The sequence below is a fragment of the Marmota marmota genome, unplaced genomic scaffold (assembly GCF_001458135.2).
Source record: "Marmota marmota marmota unplaced genomic scaffold, marMar, whole genome shotgun sequence".
NCBI classification, from domain to species: Eukaryota; Metazoa; Chordata; class Mammalia; order Rodentia; family Sciuridae; genus Marmota; species Marmota marmota.
The window spans coordinates 24,516,856-24,536,998 of NW_026000211.1; the positions used below are offsets into that span (position 1 = coordinate 24,516,856).

The 20,143-nt window shown below is 31.9% G+C and overlaps 1 protein-coding gene across 1 annotated transcript in view; it reads left to right on the forward strand.

Moving 5' to 3' along the window:
- Positions 1-20,143, forward strand: part of Nek1 (NIMA related kinase 1) — a 161,886-nt gene that overhangs the window by 33,605 nt on the left and 108,138 nt on the right. The window contains exons 9-15 of the mRNA XM_048791768.1: positions 301-452; positions 10,330-10,389; positions 10,630-10,689; positions 10,780-10,827; positions 11,079-11,153; positions 17,137-17,288; positions 17,369-17,530. Coding sequence (XP_048647725.1) covers positions 301-452; positions 10,330-10,389; positions 10,630-10,689; positions 10,780-10,827; positions 11,079-11,153; positions 17,137-17,288; positions 17,369-17,530 — 709 coding nt within the window. The remainder of the gene's footprint in view (positions 1-300; positions 453-10,329; positions 10,390-10,629; positions 10,690-10,779; positions 10,828-11,078; positions 11,154-17,136; positions 17,289-17,368; positions 17,531-20,143) is intronic.

Sequence of the window (20,143 nt, forward strand, 5' to 3'; positions counted from 1 at the left end):
ATCTGGAATAATCTCTATGTCTATATGCATTCATATCCATCATTTACTTCAAAATGCTTCAAGAGTCATGTGTTATCTAAAGATACTCACTCAGAATCATTTCAGCATCTTAGGGGAGTTTGGCTCTTTGCTTCTTTCCAAAGATGGATTTAGTGTAAAATAGTTGTCATTGATGTATGCTCAGGAATAAATAAGGTATTTCAAGTTTCAAATGCTGTAATTGAGAAAGTGAAAAAGTGCCATCTTGAAGAATTTTAATTAAAAATTTAATATAAAAATTCTTTATGTCTTTTTATGTAGCTAAAAGGCCAACTTCAGGACAAAGCTTGGTTTCTGTTATGCCTGCTCAGAAAATCACAAAGCCTGCTGCTAAATATGGAATACCTTTAACATATAAGAAACATGGAGATAAAAAATTACTTGAAAAGAAACCACTTCAAAAATATAAACAGGTATGATCATGTTACAAACTCTGATTAGCAACAAATCAATTTGGTCTTATAGTAGCTCAATTGAGTTATCTTGATATTCATGGGATTGTTTTTATTAATTATCAAGGAACATTACTGTTCTCCACTGTACTAGACTTCTAATACTAAGAAGTCTTACCAGAAGTCTTGCAGAAACTTTTAATAGATATATTAAGAAACTAGTTTGTGCAGTACAAATAAAGTGATGTTATAAATGTAATCACTTTTGAATGATTTGAGTTGAACAATTTGGTTTGTACATGATAGAAGTAAATATCTGTGATATACTTGATAAACATCTGGGGAAATGTTGTAAATGATTACTCACAAATTAAATCATAGAGCTGGAAGGAATATAGTCATACAGTCTACTCTATCATATTTCAGATGAAAACATTTAAGTTACATGCGCAAGAACCCAGTGTCAGTTGTAGAAAATTTAATGTTTTTTACATGTCAGTATTGTGTGCTGTGATATATGGGACCTGTTTGGGACTACATATACATACACACACCTATCTGTATATATTTGTATGAACAAGTTAAACTTCATAGTCAGAATAATCCATCACTTTGGTAAAAATCTGTCACAAAATAATTCCAAATGATTACTATAAATGAGTCTTCAAATAAGTTATATAAGTCAGCATGGAGTCAGGAGACAAAAATTACACAGTGATTTGAACAGAGAAAATTAAAATATTTATTAACTATTTTTAGGGAAGTAATTTTTAAAGGGATAACTTTTTTCTGTGGTTGCATTACATATTGTTGAAATGAAATAATTTACATTGGTTGTATTCTTACAAATGTCCTTTTAAAAAAATTCAGGTCCTGGATCCTAAATTCCTTGGAATATGTTTTTCTAAATAGAGTTCAGTAAAATGTATGTTCAAAGTAAATTTATTTCATGGTTAATTTTTGAGATATATAGTTTTTACAATTGAAATCCATCTTAAGATTTGGAATATACTCATGTATAATATCTGCCCTCCCAGGGAAGAAAACTACTATTGGTGAGGGCCAGAGAATGCAGGTATATTTATCTGATGCCATTATCAATGAGGAATACATACTTTGTTGGACTCTAGAAATAGAGTTATCTTATCTCTAGATGGCCATGTATTAGTCTGAGAGAACTTAGAGATTAGAATCTTGGTGAGCTGAACTAATGATATAATAGAAGGTTCATCACCTTTGAGCAGTATTGTAGTCAAATATATAATTTCTGGAGCTGGGGTTATAGTTCAGCGGTAGAGCGCTTGCCTCGCACATGTGAGGGCACTGGGTTCCATCCTCAGCCACATAAAAATAAATAAAGTAAAGATATTTTGTCCTTCTTAAAAATAGATATATAATTGTTTTTGTCATGTATCTTTTAGAATCATATAATGTTATTTTTCTTATTGTTTCCCTCATTTTCAATTAATATTTATTTATTATACAAGAACAGCATGCTATGGAATTTTGAGATTGCATTTCCTAATGTTCTGCATAATTGATGCTATCTATCAAATATTCTGAATAATAGACAAGTGATTCAGATGATAGTTACAAATGTTTGGGCTTCAGGAGAAGTCAAGCTTTTTTAGGAAGATAAGCATTATTTTCTTAACCCTGACCATTGAAAACTAAATAGTATTAGTACTTGGAATATTGTATAGCTTATGTGAAGAACACTTAAAACTAAATTTCTTTGCACAATAATGTAAATGTACTTAATTCCACAGTATTGAATCTTAAAAATAGTTAGAATGGTAAGTGTGGTTATATATTTTACCACAATGAAAAAATAGAAAAAAATAAAGGAAAATAAACAGAGAAAAAAAACCTAGAAAACATAACAAATAAATGTATGAAGAAAATTTCAAATATCCTAACAATTAAAAGAATTAAACAGGGTTGGGGGGAACAGTTAGCAAATTTCTAAAGTATTTTAAGTATGATTCTTAAGGTGTTTTTTCTTGATTGTTAACAGGATTCGTATTTGTTTAGAAGACTTCTTTTTCCCCCAGCAATTACAAAATATCTTTTAAATTTAGATTTACAAGACTTGCTGGAATTTTTAAATTTTTAGGCTGGAAATAAGAAATTTATAAGGAAAACCATAACCACTTAATCAAAATAAGTGTTTTGTTGCATTACTCAGCATTTCATCAAAATATTTGAGTATCAGAAGACTTTCTTTGCTTTAGTTCCTATAATCACAGCTTGTTTTTTAATTAACAGCTAAAACAAGAGTGGTTATTAAGCCACCAGAGGGAGCTCCATGAACACATTTCAGTACTTTGGTTCTGATTTTTAAGTGTAGATGTTTTATGTTATTATATTTTTTCTTCAGTGTATAAATAGTGTTCTGAAAATACCTACATGATCTCAGAGAAACAGTGTGGCATTTTTATTTTCAGATTACTTGAATGTTTTATATGTAAAAAAGATGTAAATGTCTACCTTCATGTAACTTACCCAAGATTCTCTTAGGTATCTTAGGTAAGCCTTTTCTTCTAGTCCCATACTAGTATAAAATCTAGTCATTTATACCAAATTGCTGTATTATTCAAATTCATACTTTTTAATTATTTGGTTAAATATTGTATCTGTGATTCACAAATATACTGGTGCTAAATTGGCTACATGAAGTAACCTTTAGAACTTGTCAAAATATATAATATAGAGCTCTGAGTCCAAAAATTATGACCTAGAAACTCTTAGAAATCATGTATTTTTTTATTGTGTTGTTTGTTGATTTGGTTTTGTGTGTGTGTGTGCTCATGCACACGTGCATGCCCAGTATATAAACCCAAGGGCACTCTACCACTGAGCTATATCCCCAGACCATTTTATTTTATTTGTTTTATAACAGAGTCTTGCCAAGTTACCCAGGCAACTTTTAATCCTTTGAACTTTTAATCCTCTTTCATCAGCCTCCCAAGTTATTTATTGGATTACAGTGTATCCAGCTGATATGTATTTTTAAAAAAGAGATTTATTGAGATATATTTCACATACTGTATAATTCACCCACTAACAGTTTGCAGTTAAATGATTTGTGGCATATTCCCAGATTTAGGTAGCCATTTTCCCAATTTTAGCACATACCAATCTCCTCCCCAAAGAAATCCTCCCATTAGCAGTTACTAATGGGAGAAGGACTCCTGCCACAACCCTAGGCAATCACTAATCTATTTTCTGTCTCTACATATTTGCTTATTCTGATTCTTCCATATAAATGAAATAGTATAATAGGTGGTCTTTTATGCTGGCTTCTCTTAGTCAGCATAGTATTTATAGGTTCATCCATGTTTTAGCATGTGTCACTGTTTTATTTCTTTTTGCCAAATAATAATGTTCATTTGCGTGGAATACTTATACTATATATTTTCTTTCTACAGAAGATGATTATGTAAGAGTTTTTGGAGTTTATAGAATAAATATGTGTATCTACTTTGTGTACAACAAGAGACTTGAAAAATTGTGTTCTATATATGTACTATGAATTGAAATGCATTCTACTACATATATAACAAATTAGAATAAGTAAATAAATTTAAAATAAAAAATAAAAGGAAAAGAAATAAACCTATACAAAATATAATATTTCAAAGCATTTGCTGACACTTAAGTGTTTTAAGGTCAAAGCATTTGCTCACACTTAAGTGTTTTAAGGTAATGAGTACAGTGTGCAGTGCCACAGTTGTGGCCAGTGATGCTTTATAATTATTTGTGTTTACCTAAATCTGAAATTTACCAAAATCAAGATTATCAGTTATATATTGTTTTTAAAAGACAACCAAATTGTTTTTGAGTATTCATATCAACAAAGGAAGAAAATCAGAAAACCGTGGAAGTTGAAAACCATGATTATTATTGGAACCTAATAGCATTTCTAACATTGAAAATCAACTTTAGTGCTCTGATTATGGCATTGTTTTATATATATATATATATATATGTGTGTGTGTGTGTGTGTGTGTGTGTGTGTGTGTGTTTAACAAAGTTCCTGGGTAACACTTGTCACCATTTTACTACCCCCCTACCTTTGATGCTGGGGTTTGAACACAGGGTCTCACATATGCTAGGCCAACACACTACCACTGATCTATACTCCTACTCCCCGTATCCACTAATTTAAATTCTTTATACATAGAACATGCCTGAAAATGTTAACTGAGTCTTTAAAATATTATGAAGAGCATTATCTACAATTTTTATTTCTTGTGTTTCAAAAATAGTGTCTCCAGAGGTCTCTCATAACTATTTTAAAACTGGGGGTTGCTATCCACTAATTGTGACAAAATCATTTTAGTGAATAAAGTGTAGTGACTTTTTATGAAACTTTGGACTATGTGTATACATGTGCATACACTCCTTCTCTAGGTTCAGGTGGGAACATATTTCTTACTGTGGGTTGCTTTTAGAAAAAGTTTGAAAGCCACTATTCTTTAAATCTTTGAGCATGCATTTAATCAATTCTAGTGTCTTTTTCTGGTTTAAGTGGTAAGGTACATGGTTAGTTTTAAATGGAAGTTGAATTGAAATAACTAGTCAAAATTGGAGGTTAGGAGTTAGGGACTAGTAATACAGTGAGTGTGTGTGATATGATGGTTCTGGTGACTCACTGCTTGGATTATTTTGTCAGGAAGTCATGAGAGTGGAATCAAGTTTTAAACTTAGTACTGTTTATCACATTTTAGCTTTGAGGCAAAATATTGTAACAGTAAAATAGATTGGTTTATGGTGGTCATTTAGTAAAAATGCCAAAGCATATTAGAATCATTCTCTTTTTATAAGTTTATGAACCAACTAGATGGTGTTATATATTTTATTATTTTCTTATAAATAAATAATACTGGACTCATTAAATAATATATTCATTTGAAGCCAAATAATTTCATTTCATAAAAGGGAAATACAGTCAACCCTTGGTATATCTTCTGAGGATTGGTTTCAAGACTCCCTGCACATACCCAAATCCACACATGTTTAAGTCCTTCTTGAATGTAAAATGACATAGTGTTAGTTTATAACATCTATACATTCTTCCATGTATTTTTAATTATTTCTAGATTACTTATAATACCTAATACAATGCAAGTGCTGATGTAAATAGTTGTATACTGTATTGTTTAGGGAATAATAACAAGAAAAAACAGTCTGGACATGTTCAGTATAAATACATTGAAAAAAATATTTTGTATATATAAATGTGCAGATATGGAACCCACAAATGTAGAAGATGCACTATGTACCATTTACATTATCTATCATGCTTTCCTTTTGAACAGAAACTTTAAATATCTTTTTGAATTTTTTTCACTAGGAGGAAACTTTTGTGCCTTTGTAGGATTTTGTTTAGTTTTTTCGTATAAGGAATTGAACTCAGGGTGCTTTACCACTGAGTCACGTCCCCAGCCCTTTTTATTTTTTATTTTGAGACCGGGTCTCGCTAAGTTGCTTAGGGCCTCACTAAGTTGCTGAGGCTGGCTTCAAATTTGTGATCCTAAGGCAGGAGGCTGCCTTAGCCTCCCACGCTGCCAGGATTACAGGTATACGTCACCACACCTGGCTCTAGTTATTCTTTATATATTTTGAGCAATATAATTTAACAGCTATAGTTTCAAAATTAACCTTATTAATTTTTTTTAAAGAGAGAGAATTTTTTAATTTATTTTTTAGTTTTCAGTGGACACAACATCTTTGTTTTATTTTTATGTGGTGCTGAGGATTGAATCTAGGGCCCCGCACATGCCAGGCAAGCGTGCTACCGCTTGAGCTACATCCCCAGCCCAACCTTATTAATTTTTAATATATAGGTGTCATTTTTATTTTGTAAGGGTCTGAATTGCTTTTCAGATTTTTAGTACCTACCTATGTTGGTCATTCTACAAAATTTAGAAAACTCAAACAATGAATAGTATTTAAAATTACTTTTTCATAACATTGACATTTGCTAAAATGTAGTTGCTATTGAAACAGAGTTGTTACTGCATGATTTAATCAAATGCTGAATTGTTTGAATAATAATATAAATGACCATGAAGAATTTTTTATACAAAGTAATTTTTTAAAGTAGCATCTGGGTGCTGGGGTCAAGTGCAGTAGTAGAGAACTTGCCTAGCATGTGTTTAAGCACTGTGTTCAATTCTCATCACCACATATAAAAATAAATATTTATTGAAAACTAAAAATATACATATGAATAGCATAAAAATATATATGACTAGCATCTGCTTTCCTTTGTACTGAAACCCAACACAGACAAAAAATTATATACAGTATTCTTCTAAAATATTATTTATTCTATAGCTGAGAAATGTAAGATGGATGTATGATAACTTAAATTTTTTTGTAAATAACTTTTATTTTATTTGGTATGTAGAGAATTATATTTTGAATTTTTGGAAAAATGGATTATGCATTAATCTAATCTAATGCATTAATCTAATGATTTAACCTTGATCACAAAATTGGGTAGTTAACAGAATAAAAAGAAAAGAAAATCATAGGTCTATTATACTTCTGAGCACACATTAAAAAATCCTAAAAAAGAATTAAAAATGACAACTAAAATCAAGCAAATTATCCAGAGAATAATGATTATAAAGTAGGACTCATTTCAGAAATACAAGAATGGATCAACAGTAGAAAACTTGATTATTAGAATTTTACTGCATTAGCAGATTAGAGGAGAAAACTTTATAAAAATCACCTTAGTACAATCTAAAAATTTAGTAAATTTAACACTAATCTTTGTTTTTAAAAATTCTTCGATTCAAAAGGTAGAAGACAAAGCTTTTAAGCTAATACAGTGTTACAAACACACGCACACAGCTATCTACCAAAGGCATTATATATAATGATGAAAAATTGGAAACATTAAAGTCAGGAATAAATCATGGGTGTTTATTAACATTGGCATCCTTAAATGTTTTGCCAGGTCCTAGTCAAGGAAATTAAAGGGAAAGATTGGAAACATAAATATTGGAAAAGAAGAGAAAACATACATTATTTACGGATAATATGATTGCCATCTAGATATTCTAATGAAACAGCAGACAACTATATTAATGAATTCAATAAAGTAGTTGGGTAGAAGATCAACATTCAAAAATGAGTAATTGGCTAGAAAATGAAGTGGAAAGAAATAGTAACCCCCATTTCAAAGTTCAGAATAGATCTTACAAGAAAGGTACAAGATAATTGTGAAAGAAAAGAATCTATGTCAATAAACTGTATGTCAATGAAGAAAATGAATGTGGATTCAAACAATACAGGGCAAATCTTAAAAAACAATATTGATCAAAAGAAGAAAAAGCTGAAATAATATGTATTATACGAATCCATTTTTATAAAACAAAAAACTAAATATATTTTTTAGTCAGGCTTAAAATAATAACAGAAACCAAGAGAATGGTAATAACAGAAGTCATAATGGCAGCTACCTCAGTAGGAAAGGTAGGGGGTTTGGGAAGGTACTTGGAGGACTTCAGTTTTGTCAGTATTCTGTTTCTTGTCTTGGGTGATGATTACATGGGTATTTCCTTTGTATTAATTAAATCTCTGTCTTTTATCTGCTTTTCTATGGGTGGTTTTATATCACAGTGTAAAAAAAAAAAAGAGGAATGAAAAAGAGAAGATGGATAAGTGAACAGAACAGAAAATTCCAGAAACTAATATGTATTTGTGGTGATTGTGTGTGTGTGTGTGTGTGTGTGTGTTTATCATATGATAAAATAGGCCTTTCAAACTAATGAGGAAAGAGATTTCTCAATAAGTTGTTGAGATTATTGGATTTTTGAAGGAAAAAAAAGATTTCTATTCATTTCATTATCAGAAATGTATTTCAGATAAAGATCTAAATGTAAAAAGGAAACTTAAAATTGAAAATGTTTTCCTTACCAAGATAGAATAAGGCAGAATACCATAAAGAGAAAGATTGGTAGATTTAACTGTATTTAAGTTATTAACTTCTGTGCAGTAAAAGAATAGACAGGCATTAAAGTAAAGAAGTGGGAAAAATATTTTAAAATACCTATAATAGGCCATCTTTCTTTCCATAATATAGAAAGAGCTCCTAAAGTTGTATAACCCCAAAATTAGGTGAATAATTCATTCATAAAAGAAGAAATAAACATATCTGATATCCTGGAAAGTATTCTTAGCCTTTTCTTTTTTTAATATTTATTTTTTTGTAGTTGTACACAATAACTTTTATTTATTTATTTTTATGTAGTGCTGAGGATCAAACCCAAGACCTTGCATGTGCGAGGCGAGTGCTCTACCGCGGAGCCATATCCCCAGCCTCCACCATGCGGCCTGCGCAATGGTTTCATTAATGAGGTTCTTGGCATAAAACTTAGCTAGAAGAGATCGAAATAAAACACACAGACTCAGTTACCTTATTTCTATTGCCAGGTCCGAGACGGCTCCCCTCTCTGGCTCCAACCTCTAACCGCCCAGCAGGGCAGCAAGGATTACTCAGGGCTAGCAGGAGAGAGAGAGAGTGAACACGCCTGGGAGTAGCCTTTTATTGGGGAACAAGAAATTCAGGGGAGAATTCCATCCAATGAAGGTTGAGGGGGGACTGCACTCCAAGGTCAGGGTCAGTGATTGGGCCCCCGGGGTCAGTGGTCAGTCACACCCCCACACGGACGGGTTCTCTCATCAGGAGAGGGCCGGGAAAATTCCGACACAGCCAGAAGCCTCAGACCCAAACCGGGAGTCACCCAGTCACGTGTGAGAATGGCTTCCCACACCAGCCCCAGCCTTTTCTTTTTTTTTTGTAAATTTTTTTATTTATATATGACAGCAGAATGCATTACAATTCTTATTACATATATAGAGCACAAAATGATGGTGGAATGTGATGATCATTACTATCTAAAGTACATGTATGAAGACACAAATTGGTGTGAATATACTATGTATACAACCAGAGATATTCTTAGCCTTTTCAAGGAGCAGAATTTCAAGATAGTCTGAAAATTCAGTATTTGTGAGAATGTGGAGAAATGGGTGGAAGTATAATTGGAAAAGCCTTTTTGGGAGGGCAGTTTTTTTTTTTTTTTTCAACATTGAAATGTTTTTTATCCTATATTTCCATTTCTTAAAACATGCCCTCTAAAAGACTCAACATGTAGCTATATGTATAAAGTAGTTCCTTTTTGCATATAAAGAGGGAAAATTTTAGTAACAGCCCAGTGGCTGTTGTTTAGAGGAATGGTTAAATTAATTAGAGCTCCATGTAGAATACTGTCATTGTTAGTTTGCTTAACATGATGTAGAACTGTCAAGGCACATTGTTTAAAATTTTTTTTTCCAATCTAATAGCACATTTTTATTACACATGTAAAATTATAAAAGCTAAAATTCTGTATATGTATATAGGTACATATATATTTAAGTTCATAAGAAATGAAAGGATACTCATGAAAATATTAACAATTACTTCAGGAATGGGGAATGAAGTGGACTATAAATTTTTATTCTTATTTGAATTTTATTAGTGAACATACTACTGTGTAATTTTCAAAGAAAACTTTATCTCTTCATTGTTGGACTTTTAAAATAATATTTTATCATAACGTTAGAAAACTTACAATTAATATCCATACATGAGGACAAAACTAGTTGATAAATGGGGAAGAACACTTTTACATAGTTTCTTTAAATCTAGCATTTCTAGCAGAAAGCATTTCAAATACAAACAGTAGTGGTTCTTTTTTATAAAGATAATTTTCAAAAAAGTTATATCAGTATTGACATTACCTATTTCTTATTTTAAATTTCCATAAGTTGGGAATTTTTAAATGGGTGTCTTAAAGTCTTTATCTAATTTGTAGTTTTACTTTTTGTCCAGGCCCATCAAACTCCAGTGAAGAAAGTGAATCCTGGAGAAGAAAGGAGGAAAATGTTTGAGGTATAAAGACATCTGTCTGCTTATTTTAAAGCTTTGCAAAAGTAATTATTAAAAAGAGAAACAAAATCTTACAATATAAAACCTCCAAACCTTTCCTCCTTATTCTTTCAAACAAAAAAGCATTTTTTCCTAACTTCCTTGGGCTTATTTCTGCCGTTGGCATACTAACTTTCCTGAAGAAAATAGAAAAGTAGGAATTATTATCAGTAAAAATTATTATTATTATTATTTTAATTTAAGGAACAAGCAAGAAAGAGAAGATTGGACTTTATTGAAAAAGAGAAGAAGCAAAAGGATCAGGTAGGTTTTTTCCCTTAGTTTTCTTCTTTTGCCAACTTGTAGGTGAGAATACTTTTGAGTTCTAAGAAGTATGTCTTTAAATTGTTACAGATTAGTTTAATGAAGGCTGAACAAATGAAAAGACAAGAAAAGGAAAGGGTAAGGGGATAATTCATTTTTTTCGTGGTACATTTCTTCCTCTCCCCCATATATTTTTTTAAAGAAGTGCACTGAGCATGTACATATATGTAATAACAAATCCTACCATCATGTATAATTACAATGTACCAATAAAAATATGAGAAAAATGCACTGATTTCCATTTTATTGCTAAATATATTTCAGGTATTTATGTTAAATACTTGAAATGGTGTTTTGTTTGTTTGTTTGTTTGTTTTTTTCCCCAAAAGTTGGAGAGAATAAATAGGGCCAGGGAACAAGGATGGAAAAATGTGCTAAGTGCTGGTGGAAGCAGTGAAGTAAAGGTAGGTATTTAATACCAACATAGTTATACTACTGTTATTATTTTCTCCAGTTTCATCTTTCTCTTTAAAATATATATTATTGGTTGCTCTTTTTTTCTGCACAGTTAATTTATATCTAGAGGTCTCCAACATTTAATATTATTTCTTAGCTCTCCTGCATTTATTTGATATGAAACTGATGCTAATATGTGACACTAAATATTGCTTTTAGAAGTTTCATTTGAAGACTGTGATAACTCTGTTCCTGTCAGAGGAATCACAAATACAAATCAGATGCGAAATGAAAGTTTGTCATTGTTTTTCATGTATGTTAAGTTCTTGGAAGACTCTTCTTAAATGTGGCCCCTGCCAGTTTCCAAATTCATCTCCATCTGTATTCCCTTCCATACACTTAATGCTATATTATATGAAGCTTCTTTGTATGCGGCCTGCTGAATCTCTTTGTCTTTGCCCTTGTGTTTCTTTCTCCCTCTGCCCCTCCCCGCTTTTCTCTCTTTGAGATAGGGCCTCACTAAGTTGTTTAGGCTGGCCTTGAACTTGTGATCCTTCTCCTTCAACCTGTCTGTTGCTAGGATTAAAGGTGTGTACCACCATGCCCAGCTTGTGTTTCTCTTTACTAGATGACATCCTCCTTTCTTCCTCAAGCTCATCCCTGCCCTATTTATTACTTAGGCAACCAGAAACTTGGTTTGTTCAAACATTTCCTTTGGGTAAATACAGATCGCATAACATTGGGCAAGCTACTTAACTTTTCTGAGCTTTAGTTTCTTAGCTATCTCCCACCCTTTACCCCTACCCCCAGAGCTTGGCTAGCAAGGGCTCATACAATAATTTACTCCTCCTCTCTTTGTTCTGTCAGTCTGAGCCTTGTACTTCCTCTTTTGCTCATAGAACATCCCATCTCATCTATCTATGTATCTGTGATAGTCCAAACTCTAAGATGATTGCCAGGATGCCAAACCAATGGTGTACATACCTTGTAGTCCCTCTCTTTGAATTATGAGTGTAATCTGTAGCAGCTCCTTTGATTAGCAGGAAATGTTTGTGGAATAGTTGACCCCATTATTCTATTAATGTGTAAGACTCCCTACAGCAGACCAGGAAGGAAAAGTCTGGAGAGATACTTTTGTTAGCTTAGACGAGAGCAAATATTGATATGGCAAGAAAGTATAGGTGGCCTCTAGATGCTGTATGTGGTCTCTGACTGATAACTATGTAGAAAATGATATCCTTATTCATAGGGTCACAAAGAAATGAATCTGAAAAGAACCAGTAAGCTTGGAAAAGATCTGAGTCTCAAATGGAAATTGTAACTCTGGCTGACATTTTGATTTCTGCCTGGTGAGATTCTGAGCTGGTTACCCAGCTAAATGTATCTGCACTCCTGTGCCAGGGAAAATGTGAGATAATAAATTAATATTGTTTGAGCTGGTAAGTTTGTTGTTACACAGCAATTGAAAGTGAATGCACTATTATTCCTCTGTATTATTTTAATTTCTATCATTGAATCAAAATGTCTTTAAACTGTAAAGTCACCTGAACCATGCCCATTAACCTTGATATTTAGGTATACAGTAGATATTTGTCAAGTTGAATTGACTAGCATTCTTGTTTCTTTCCCCAAAAAGTTCTGATTTTTTTAAAAAAATATTTTTAGTTGTAGATGGGCACAATACTTTTATTTTATTTATTTATTTTTATGTGATGCTGAGGATCGAACCCAGTGCCTTATACATACAAGGCAAGCACTCTGCTACTGAGCTACAACCCCAGCCCAAAAGTTATGATTTAAATAAAAGTTTGTTTGTTTTATCCACACATATGGTGCAGAATTACATGTTTTTTAGTCTCTTGAGATGCAGTTTTTCATATAACATAACGATATTTCAGTAATAGTTATCTGTTCCAGTTCTGTTTTAATGTAGATTAATATAGTGTTTTTAGTAAATTCAGTGTTGCCTAATTAAATAGAATTTACTGCTTCCTGAATGATAGGAAATGATTTGTACAAAATTTGGGTTATTCTAAAATCAGTTCATCCTTTGTCTTACCTGATTGGGAAGTGAAAACTACAGTGTAGGACTTTGTGTCAAGTCCATGATAAATGGTGAGATGTTTGTAATTTTTCTCCTCCTCGTATATCTCTTTTGTAATTGTTTTCTTTTCCCTGTAATGTCTAAAGCTATATTTAATCCTAAAAGTTCAGATTTATCAATCTTGTTTAGTTTTTCAAAAGACATTTTGTGCATAATAGATTTTTGCTTCACTTTATATACTTCTATAATGCTGTCCTTGATAATAAAGCAGTTTATTTTCCATGATTTAAACAAATTCTGTTAGTTTATGTACTTATTCCTTAGTTTGAAATATTTATCTTGTTAAGCTGTTTGATTTCTACATGATTGCTAGAACCTAGAGGCTCAGTATAATGAGAATCAAATTAAGGAATTCCTCAAATAAAGATAAAATAAAAAGTAAACATTAAGGGAAATATTTCAAGATCAATATGATTATTATACACTTTTGTTGTGAGAGGGATACTAGGATTTGAATCCAAGGGAATTCTACCACTGAGCTACATCCCCAGCACCCCTGACCTTTTAATATTTTTTTTTAGCTGTAGTTGGACACAATATTTTTATTTATTTATTTTTATGCAGTGCTGAGGATCAAAAACAGTGCCTCACTCATGTGAGCAAGTGCTCTATCACTGAGCTACAATGCCATACCTTTTTATTTTTCATTTTGAGACAGGGTCCTACTAAATTGCCTCACCTGGTCTTGAATTTGGAGTCTTTTTGCCTCAGCTTCCCATGTAACTGAAATTACAGACAGGTGCCTCTACAATAAGCCAGTTATTACACACTTCTAAATAAGCATTGATATTCAAGTGCAAGCATTTGATTGACTTTATTTGGTATTTACAATATCTAGTACTTCTTTGTACTCTCTGCTTTTAGTGTTTTTCTTCATAATGTGTTTTTAGAAAAATTGTGATATAATCCACATGTATATTTTTAATTATCTGGTGATCAGAGTATGTATGAGGTTTATGTAAGAGGTTTAAGATATATCACCAGGATGGTGGCGCATTCCTATAATCCCAGCTGCTTGGGAGGCTGAGATAGGAGGATGGCAATTTTAAAGCCAGCCTCAGCAAAAGTGAGGGGCTAAGCAACTCAGTGAGACCCTGTCTCTAAATAAAATACAAAATGAGGCTGGGGATGTGGCTCAGTGTTGGACTGTCCCTGAGTTCAATCCCCTGTGCCAAAAAAAAAAAAAATACACACACACAATTATACTATTCAGCATTAAAAAAAAGAATAGTGTGTTTATATATGCAACAACATGGATCCATCTCGAAAATGAGTTAAGGAAGCCAAACAAAAGAATATATATTGTATGATTATGTTTATATGAAGTTACAGAAAAGGCAAGTCCAATCCATAGTGTCACAAAGTGGGACATTGGTTTCTGGCAGTAAGAGATCATTGACTACAAAGGAATATGAGGAACTTTCTGGGATAATTGTCACTATGGCAGTGGTTACATGCATGTTTCTGTTTATCAAAATTCTTCAATCTGTGCTTAAACTTGGTGAATTTTATTGTATATAAGTCATGCCTTAATAAAACTTATTTTTAAAAGATCATATTGCTTTAGTATTTTAAAATAGTACAATATTTTCAGTTTTATTTTGAGTAAAAGTCTTTGAGAGATGTTTACCTGCTTTTGCTTTTGCTAAGTAGAACACTCAAAGCCAGAATATTAGTAGAGAACTGTAAGTGTAGTCAGTTCCACAGAAAATGTGACCACCTTTTTACAGAATCATTCTTCTGATTCTTGACTTGAAATATATATTTTGAGAATGTACATGAGGAGGACCTCCTTGATGGAGTTTCCAGCCTAATCATTTATCTTTCCTGGTTCTAGCAGCTTCCATTTCTTGTTATTTGAACATCTTTAATTAATTATCTCCGCATCCCTTAAAATTATTTTTAAAAATTCATGTTTTCTCATAAAATTGTGTGCTTACTGTGCTAAGGTGTTAAAACAAATTTCCTCTTACTGGGTTACACTAAAGTTTCTTTTATTTGATTCTGATATTGTTCTTTGTATCGTTTCTTACTCAGACTTCTTAAATAAAATATTATTACCAGGAAAAGCATTTCCTCAATTCTCCGTATTCTAGCTTCTTTTCTCACCATCCCTTCTCCTCCCACCCTTCCTCCCCCACCCCACACACAGTGGTTTTTTTTTTAAAAAGCTATCACTCAACCTTAGAACTATCTTATTTGCAGTGCTTTTGACCTCTGCATTTCAGATCATTGATTTCTTCTTTTCAATGAAATTCTTTCACCGTAACTTCTATAGCATCATACATTTACTTTTAACTCTTAACCATTTCTAATGTCTATATTTTCTGACTATGGGGTTTCCATGTGTTTGAATTTTTGTTTCTCTGTGGCTGTGTCCTTATATCTTTACCTTTATCCTTTGTTGTTCTCGCAGAGAATCCACAAGTCCATTCAGCATTTATTTATTTTTTTTATTGATTCTCTTTTTTACCTCTGGTCTTCTTGGCTTGGTGTCAGTGCAACAGCCCTTTAGTTTTTCTACTTTGGTATCTTTCTTATTTCTGCTTATAATGCATAATATTGACTCAAGCTTTTTAGAAGATGTTTTAGAGTATACTACTATTGCTAGAAAGTTTGGAAATGATTTTTGGTTTTCTTTTTAAATTATCCTTTTTTTTTTTGTAGTTATAGATGGACAGATGCCTTTATTTTATTTATTTTTACATAGTGCTAAGGATTGAACCCAGTGCCCCACACAGGCTAGACAAGTTCTCTGCGACTGAGCTCAGCTCCAGCCCAGTTGTGTTTTATATATGAATGCATATACCCAGGGCCAATAGCACCTAGTCTCTACCAACCAAGCTTTTGTAGTCAAGCTTAGTGTTCCTTGTCTTCCTTCTGATTATATTTGTCACCATACTTCCTTCTTCCCTCTATTTCTGGCATCCAGATATATACATCTATTGCTTATTTTTGCTATATTACCTAGCTTCATATCTAATATCTCTCTGTTATTATAAGGCCAAGTTAAATAATATCTTTCTTCAAAACTTTTTTTTTCTCTTAAATAGGGATTTTGTTTTTGATCATTTTTTTTTTCATTTTATGAATTTGCTTAGTATTTACTACTTTGGAATGTCTCTATTTATCATTCATTTACCAAAAGATTAAAATGTTTTTCCCATTTTGTGTTTTCTTTCCCAACTTGTTTGAAAAACTATTTACCAATAGATATGAAGTTTTGGCTCTTTTATCTATACATAGAATATGTTTCAGTAATGTTTATACCTTCACATTAACTTGGTGAATAAGTTTGAAGCATAGTAAAAGTCATGTCCAAATGTTTTTGTCAAACGTCATTTTAAGTGTTATATAAGCATGCTCTGCTTTGCATATAATGGCCTTACATATTTAAACTTAATAGAACAGAATTACATGAAGTATATATTCTATATTTGTTTCAAAACTTGCTAAGACCAGATTTTTTCACATTTAAAAGAATGTAGTAACACTTTAATGTTTTTGTTTGTCACATTAATTTATGCTTCATTGTTAACAAAAATTCTACTTTTCTTTTTTTAAATTTTAAAAATTTGTTCTAATTAGTTATACATGACAGTGGAATGCATTTTGACACATTAGACACAAATAGAGCACAACTTCTCCTTTCTCTGGCTGTAAATGGTGCAGAGTCACACCAGTAGAAAATTCTACTTTTCTATTGTTAATTATTATAACATAATAAGAAAACATCTTGCTTTTTGGTCATGTTAATTAATTTTCTCAAATTTTAGGTAATTGCTTTTTTAAAGTTAAGCCTTGAAATTTAGTTTTTATTTTGAGTATGGTGTAGGCCTTTTGGGCCTTGTAAGATAAATTGTAAGAGCTCTTTGTTTAATCCCTAGGCTTCCTTTTTTGGTAGTGGAGGGACTGTAGCTCCATCATCTTCTCGAGGACAGTATGAACATTACCATGCCATTTTTGATCAAATGCAGCAACAAAGAGCAGAAGATAATGAAGTGAAATGGAAAGGAGAAATACGTAGTCGTCCAGAAAGGTATGACTATGTTCAGCAGAAATTTCTTATGCTTTACTTCAGAGAAAGCAATGAAAGTCACTGTGCATATCTATCTACAGAGGAATTCCACCTGGAGTTCGTCCAGGATTTCCTAAAGGGGCTGCAGGTCATCACCATTTCCCTGATGCTGATGCTATTAGAAAAACTTTGAAAAGATTGAAGGCCATGTCTAAACANGCTTTTTGGGGGGGGGGGGGCACCTCATATCCAAATCATAACAAGTAGCTTTATAGTAAGTCTTAAAGTCAGATAGTTTTAATCCTCCAACTTTTTTTTCCTCTTTCAATATTGATTTGGCTATTCTAGTTTTTTCTCTCTATATAAACTTTAGATTAGTTTGTCAATATCTACAAAATAACTTGCTGTGTTTTTTATTTAGGTTGTGTTGAATCTATGGATCAATTTGGGAAGAATTTACATTTTGACAATATTGAGTCTTTTTGTTCTTCTGTTGTACCTGTATTATCTCTCTATTTAATTCTTCTTTGAATTCATTAGACTGTTTCAGTTTTCCTCATTTTCCTGTATGTATTTTTTTCAGACTTATAAAATACATATTAATTTTTGGGGGTGCTGGTGTAAATGGCAATATATTTTTAATTTCAGATTCCACTTGTTCATTGCTGATTTGTAGGAAAACAGTTAACTTTTGCATATTAATATTGTATCCTGGAACCTTGCTACAATTACTTATTAATTTCAGGGGGTATTTTTTGTCAGTTCTTTTGGATTTTCCACAGTTATGCCATCTGTAAACAAAACCAGTTTTATTTTATTTTAAAATAATAACAAAACCATTTTTATTTCTTCCTTTCCAGTCTCTCATCTTTGTCTTATTCCTGACCTTAACAGGAAAGCTTCATGTTTCTCACCATTAAGTATGATGTTATGTTTTGATTTTTTATGAAGTTGTAGAAAAAAAAATTGCATTTTTTTTGTTAAATGCGTGTGGGATTTTGTAAAATTTTTTGCATCTATGCTCATATGCTCATATGACTTTTCTTTAGTTTGTCAATATGATGGATTTTATGTATTGAACTATTCTTGCACATCTGGTATAAGTTTCACTTGGTCTTGATGCTGCTATATGTTGTTATACTTGTTGTAATTGACTTGTTAATGTTTTATGGAGGATTTTCATACTTATATTCATAAAAGATATTGGCATGTAATTTTCTTATGTCTTCAAAAGTTTTGGTAGTAGACTAATACCTCATGGAATAAGTTAGGAAGTATTTCATCTACTTTTGTCTTCTGAAAGAGTTACAAAATATTGGTATAATTTCTTAAAAATTTGATAAAATTTAGCATTGTTCCATTTGGACTGGTACATTTTAGAAAATTATTAATAATTGAATCAGTTTCTTTAATGGATATGGGCCTATTTATGTTGTCTGTTTCTTATTGAGCAGATTGTTTTTTGCAAATCCGTTCTTCATGGAACTGGTCTGTTTCATCTACATTAATCAAATTTGGGTGCATAGTTCATAATATTTATTATTCTTTTAGTGTGTATGAAACTGTAATGATGTCATTTTTCATTTAGATGTTAATAATTTATGTCCTTTTTTTATTCTTAGCCCTACTAGAGACTTATTGATTTGATTGATTTTTAAAATAACTAACTTTAGGTTTTATTGATTTTTTTTTTTCTGTTGACTTCCTGTTTCCAATTTTATTGATTTGCTCTAATTTTTATTATTTCTTTTTCTCTACTTACTCTGGATATAATTTACTCTTTTCTTTCTGATTTCCTAAAGTGGAAGGTAAGAAAATTGATTTTAAATCTTTCTTTTTTTTTTAACCTAGCTAGATTATTTTTTTAAAATAGTTACACATGATAGTACAATGATCTTGACATGCCATACATTTGAATCAGATGGAGTATAAAAAACTCATTTTTCTGAGTGTACAGGTTGCAGAATCACATTGGTCATACAGTCACATATATACATACAGCAATAATAAAGTCTATTTTATTCTGCTGTCCTTCCTTCCCCCCTTCTCCCCTCCCATCACTTCTCTCTACCCAATCTAACGTGACACACTTCTTTTTTTTTTCCCCCTTACATCGTCATATGTATTCTGTATTACGATAAGGGTCTCCTTCCTTCTTCTGTGCAGTTCTCCTTCTTCCTCCCTTTCCCTCACACCTCTCTTCCCTATTTAGTGGTAATCTTCTTCTCATGCTCTTCTTCCCTACTCCATTTTGAGTCACCCCCCTTATATTAGAGAAGACATTTGGCATTTGTTTTTTAGGGATTGGCTAACTTCACTTAGCATAATCTGCTCTGTTTTTTCTCAGCAAGAGAAATAATATATGAGGTGAATAGGGAGCCTACATCCTGGGAACAAATTTTTACCCCTCATACATCAGGTAGAGCTCTAATCTCTAGGGTATACAAAGAACTTAAAAAGTTAAACAATAAAAAAACAAATAACCCAATCAACAAATGGGCCAAAGATCTGAACAGACACTTCTCAGAAGAGGATATAAATGTTTCTTCTTTTCTAATAATATGCACTGAGTACTAAAAATTTCCCAATAAGTCCTGCTTTTGTTGAATCCCACAAATTTTAATTAGTTGTGTTTTTATTTTCATAAAATTTGAATTAAATAATTCAAATTATTTAAAAATTTCTTGGGGCTGGGGTTGCAGCTCAGTAGTAGAGTACTCACCTAGCACGTGTGAGGTACTAGGTTCAATCCTCAACACCACATAAAACATAAATAAATAAAATAAAGGTATTGTGTCCACCTACAATTTAAAAAATTTTTTTAAATTTCTTTTGGGATTTCTTCTTTGATCCCAGTGTTGTTCAGAAGTGTGTTG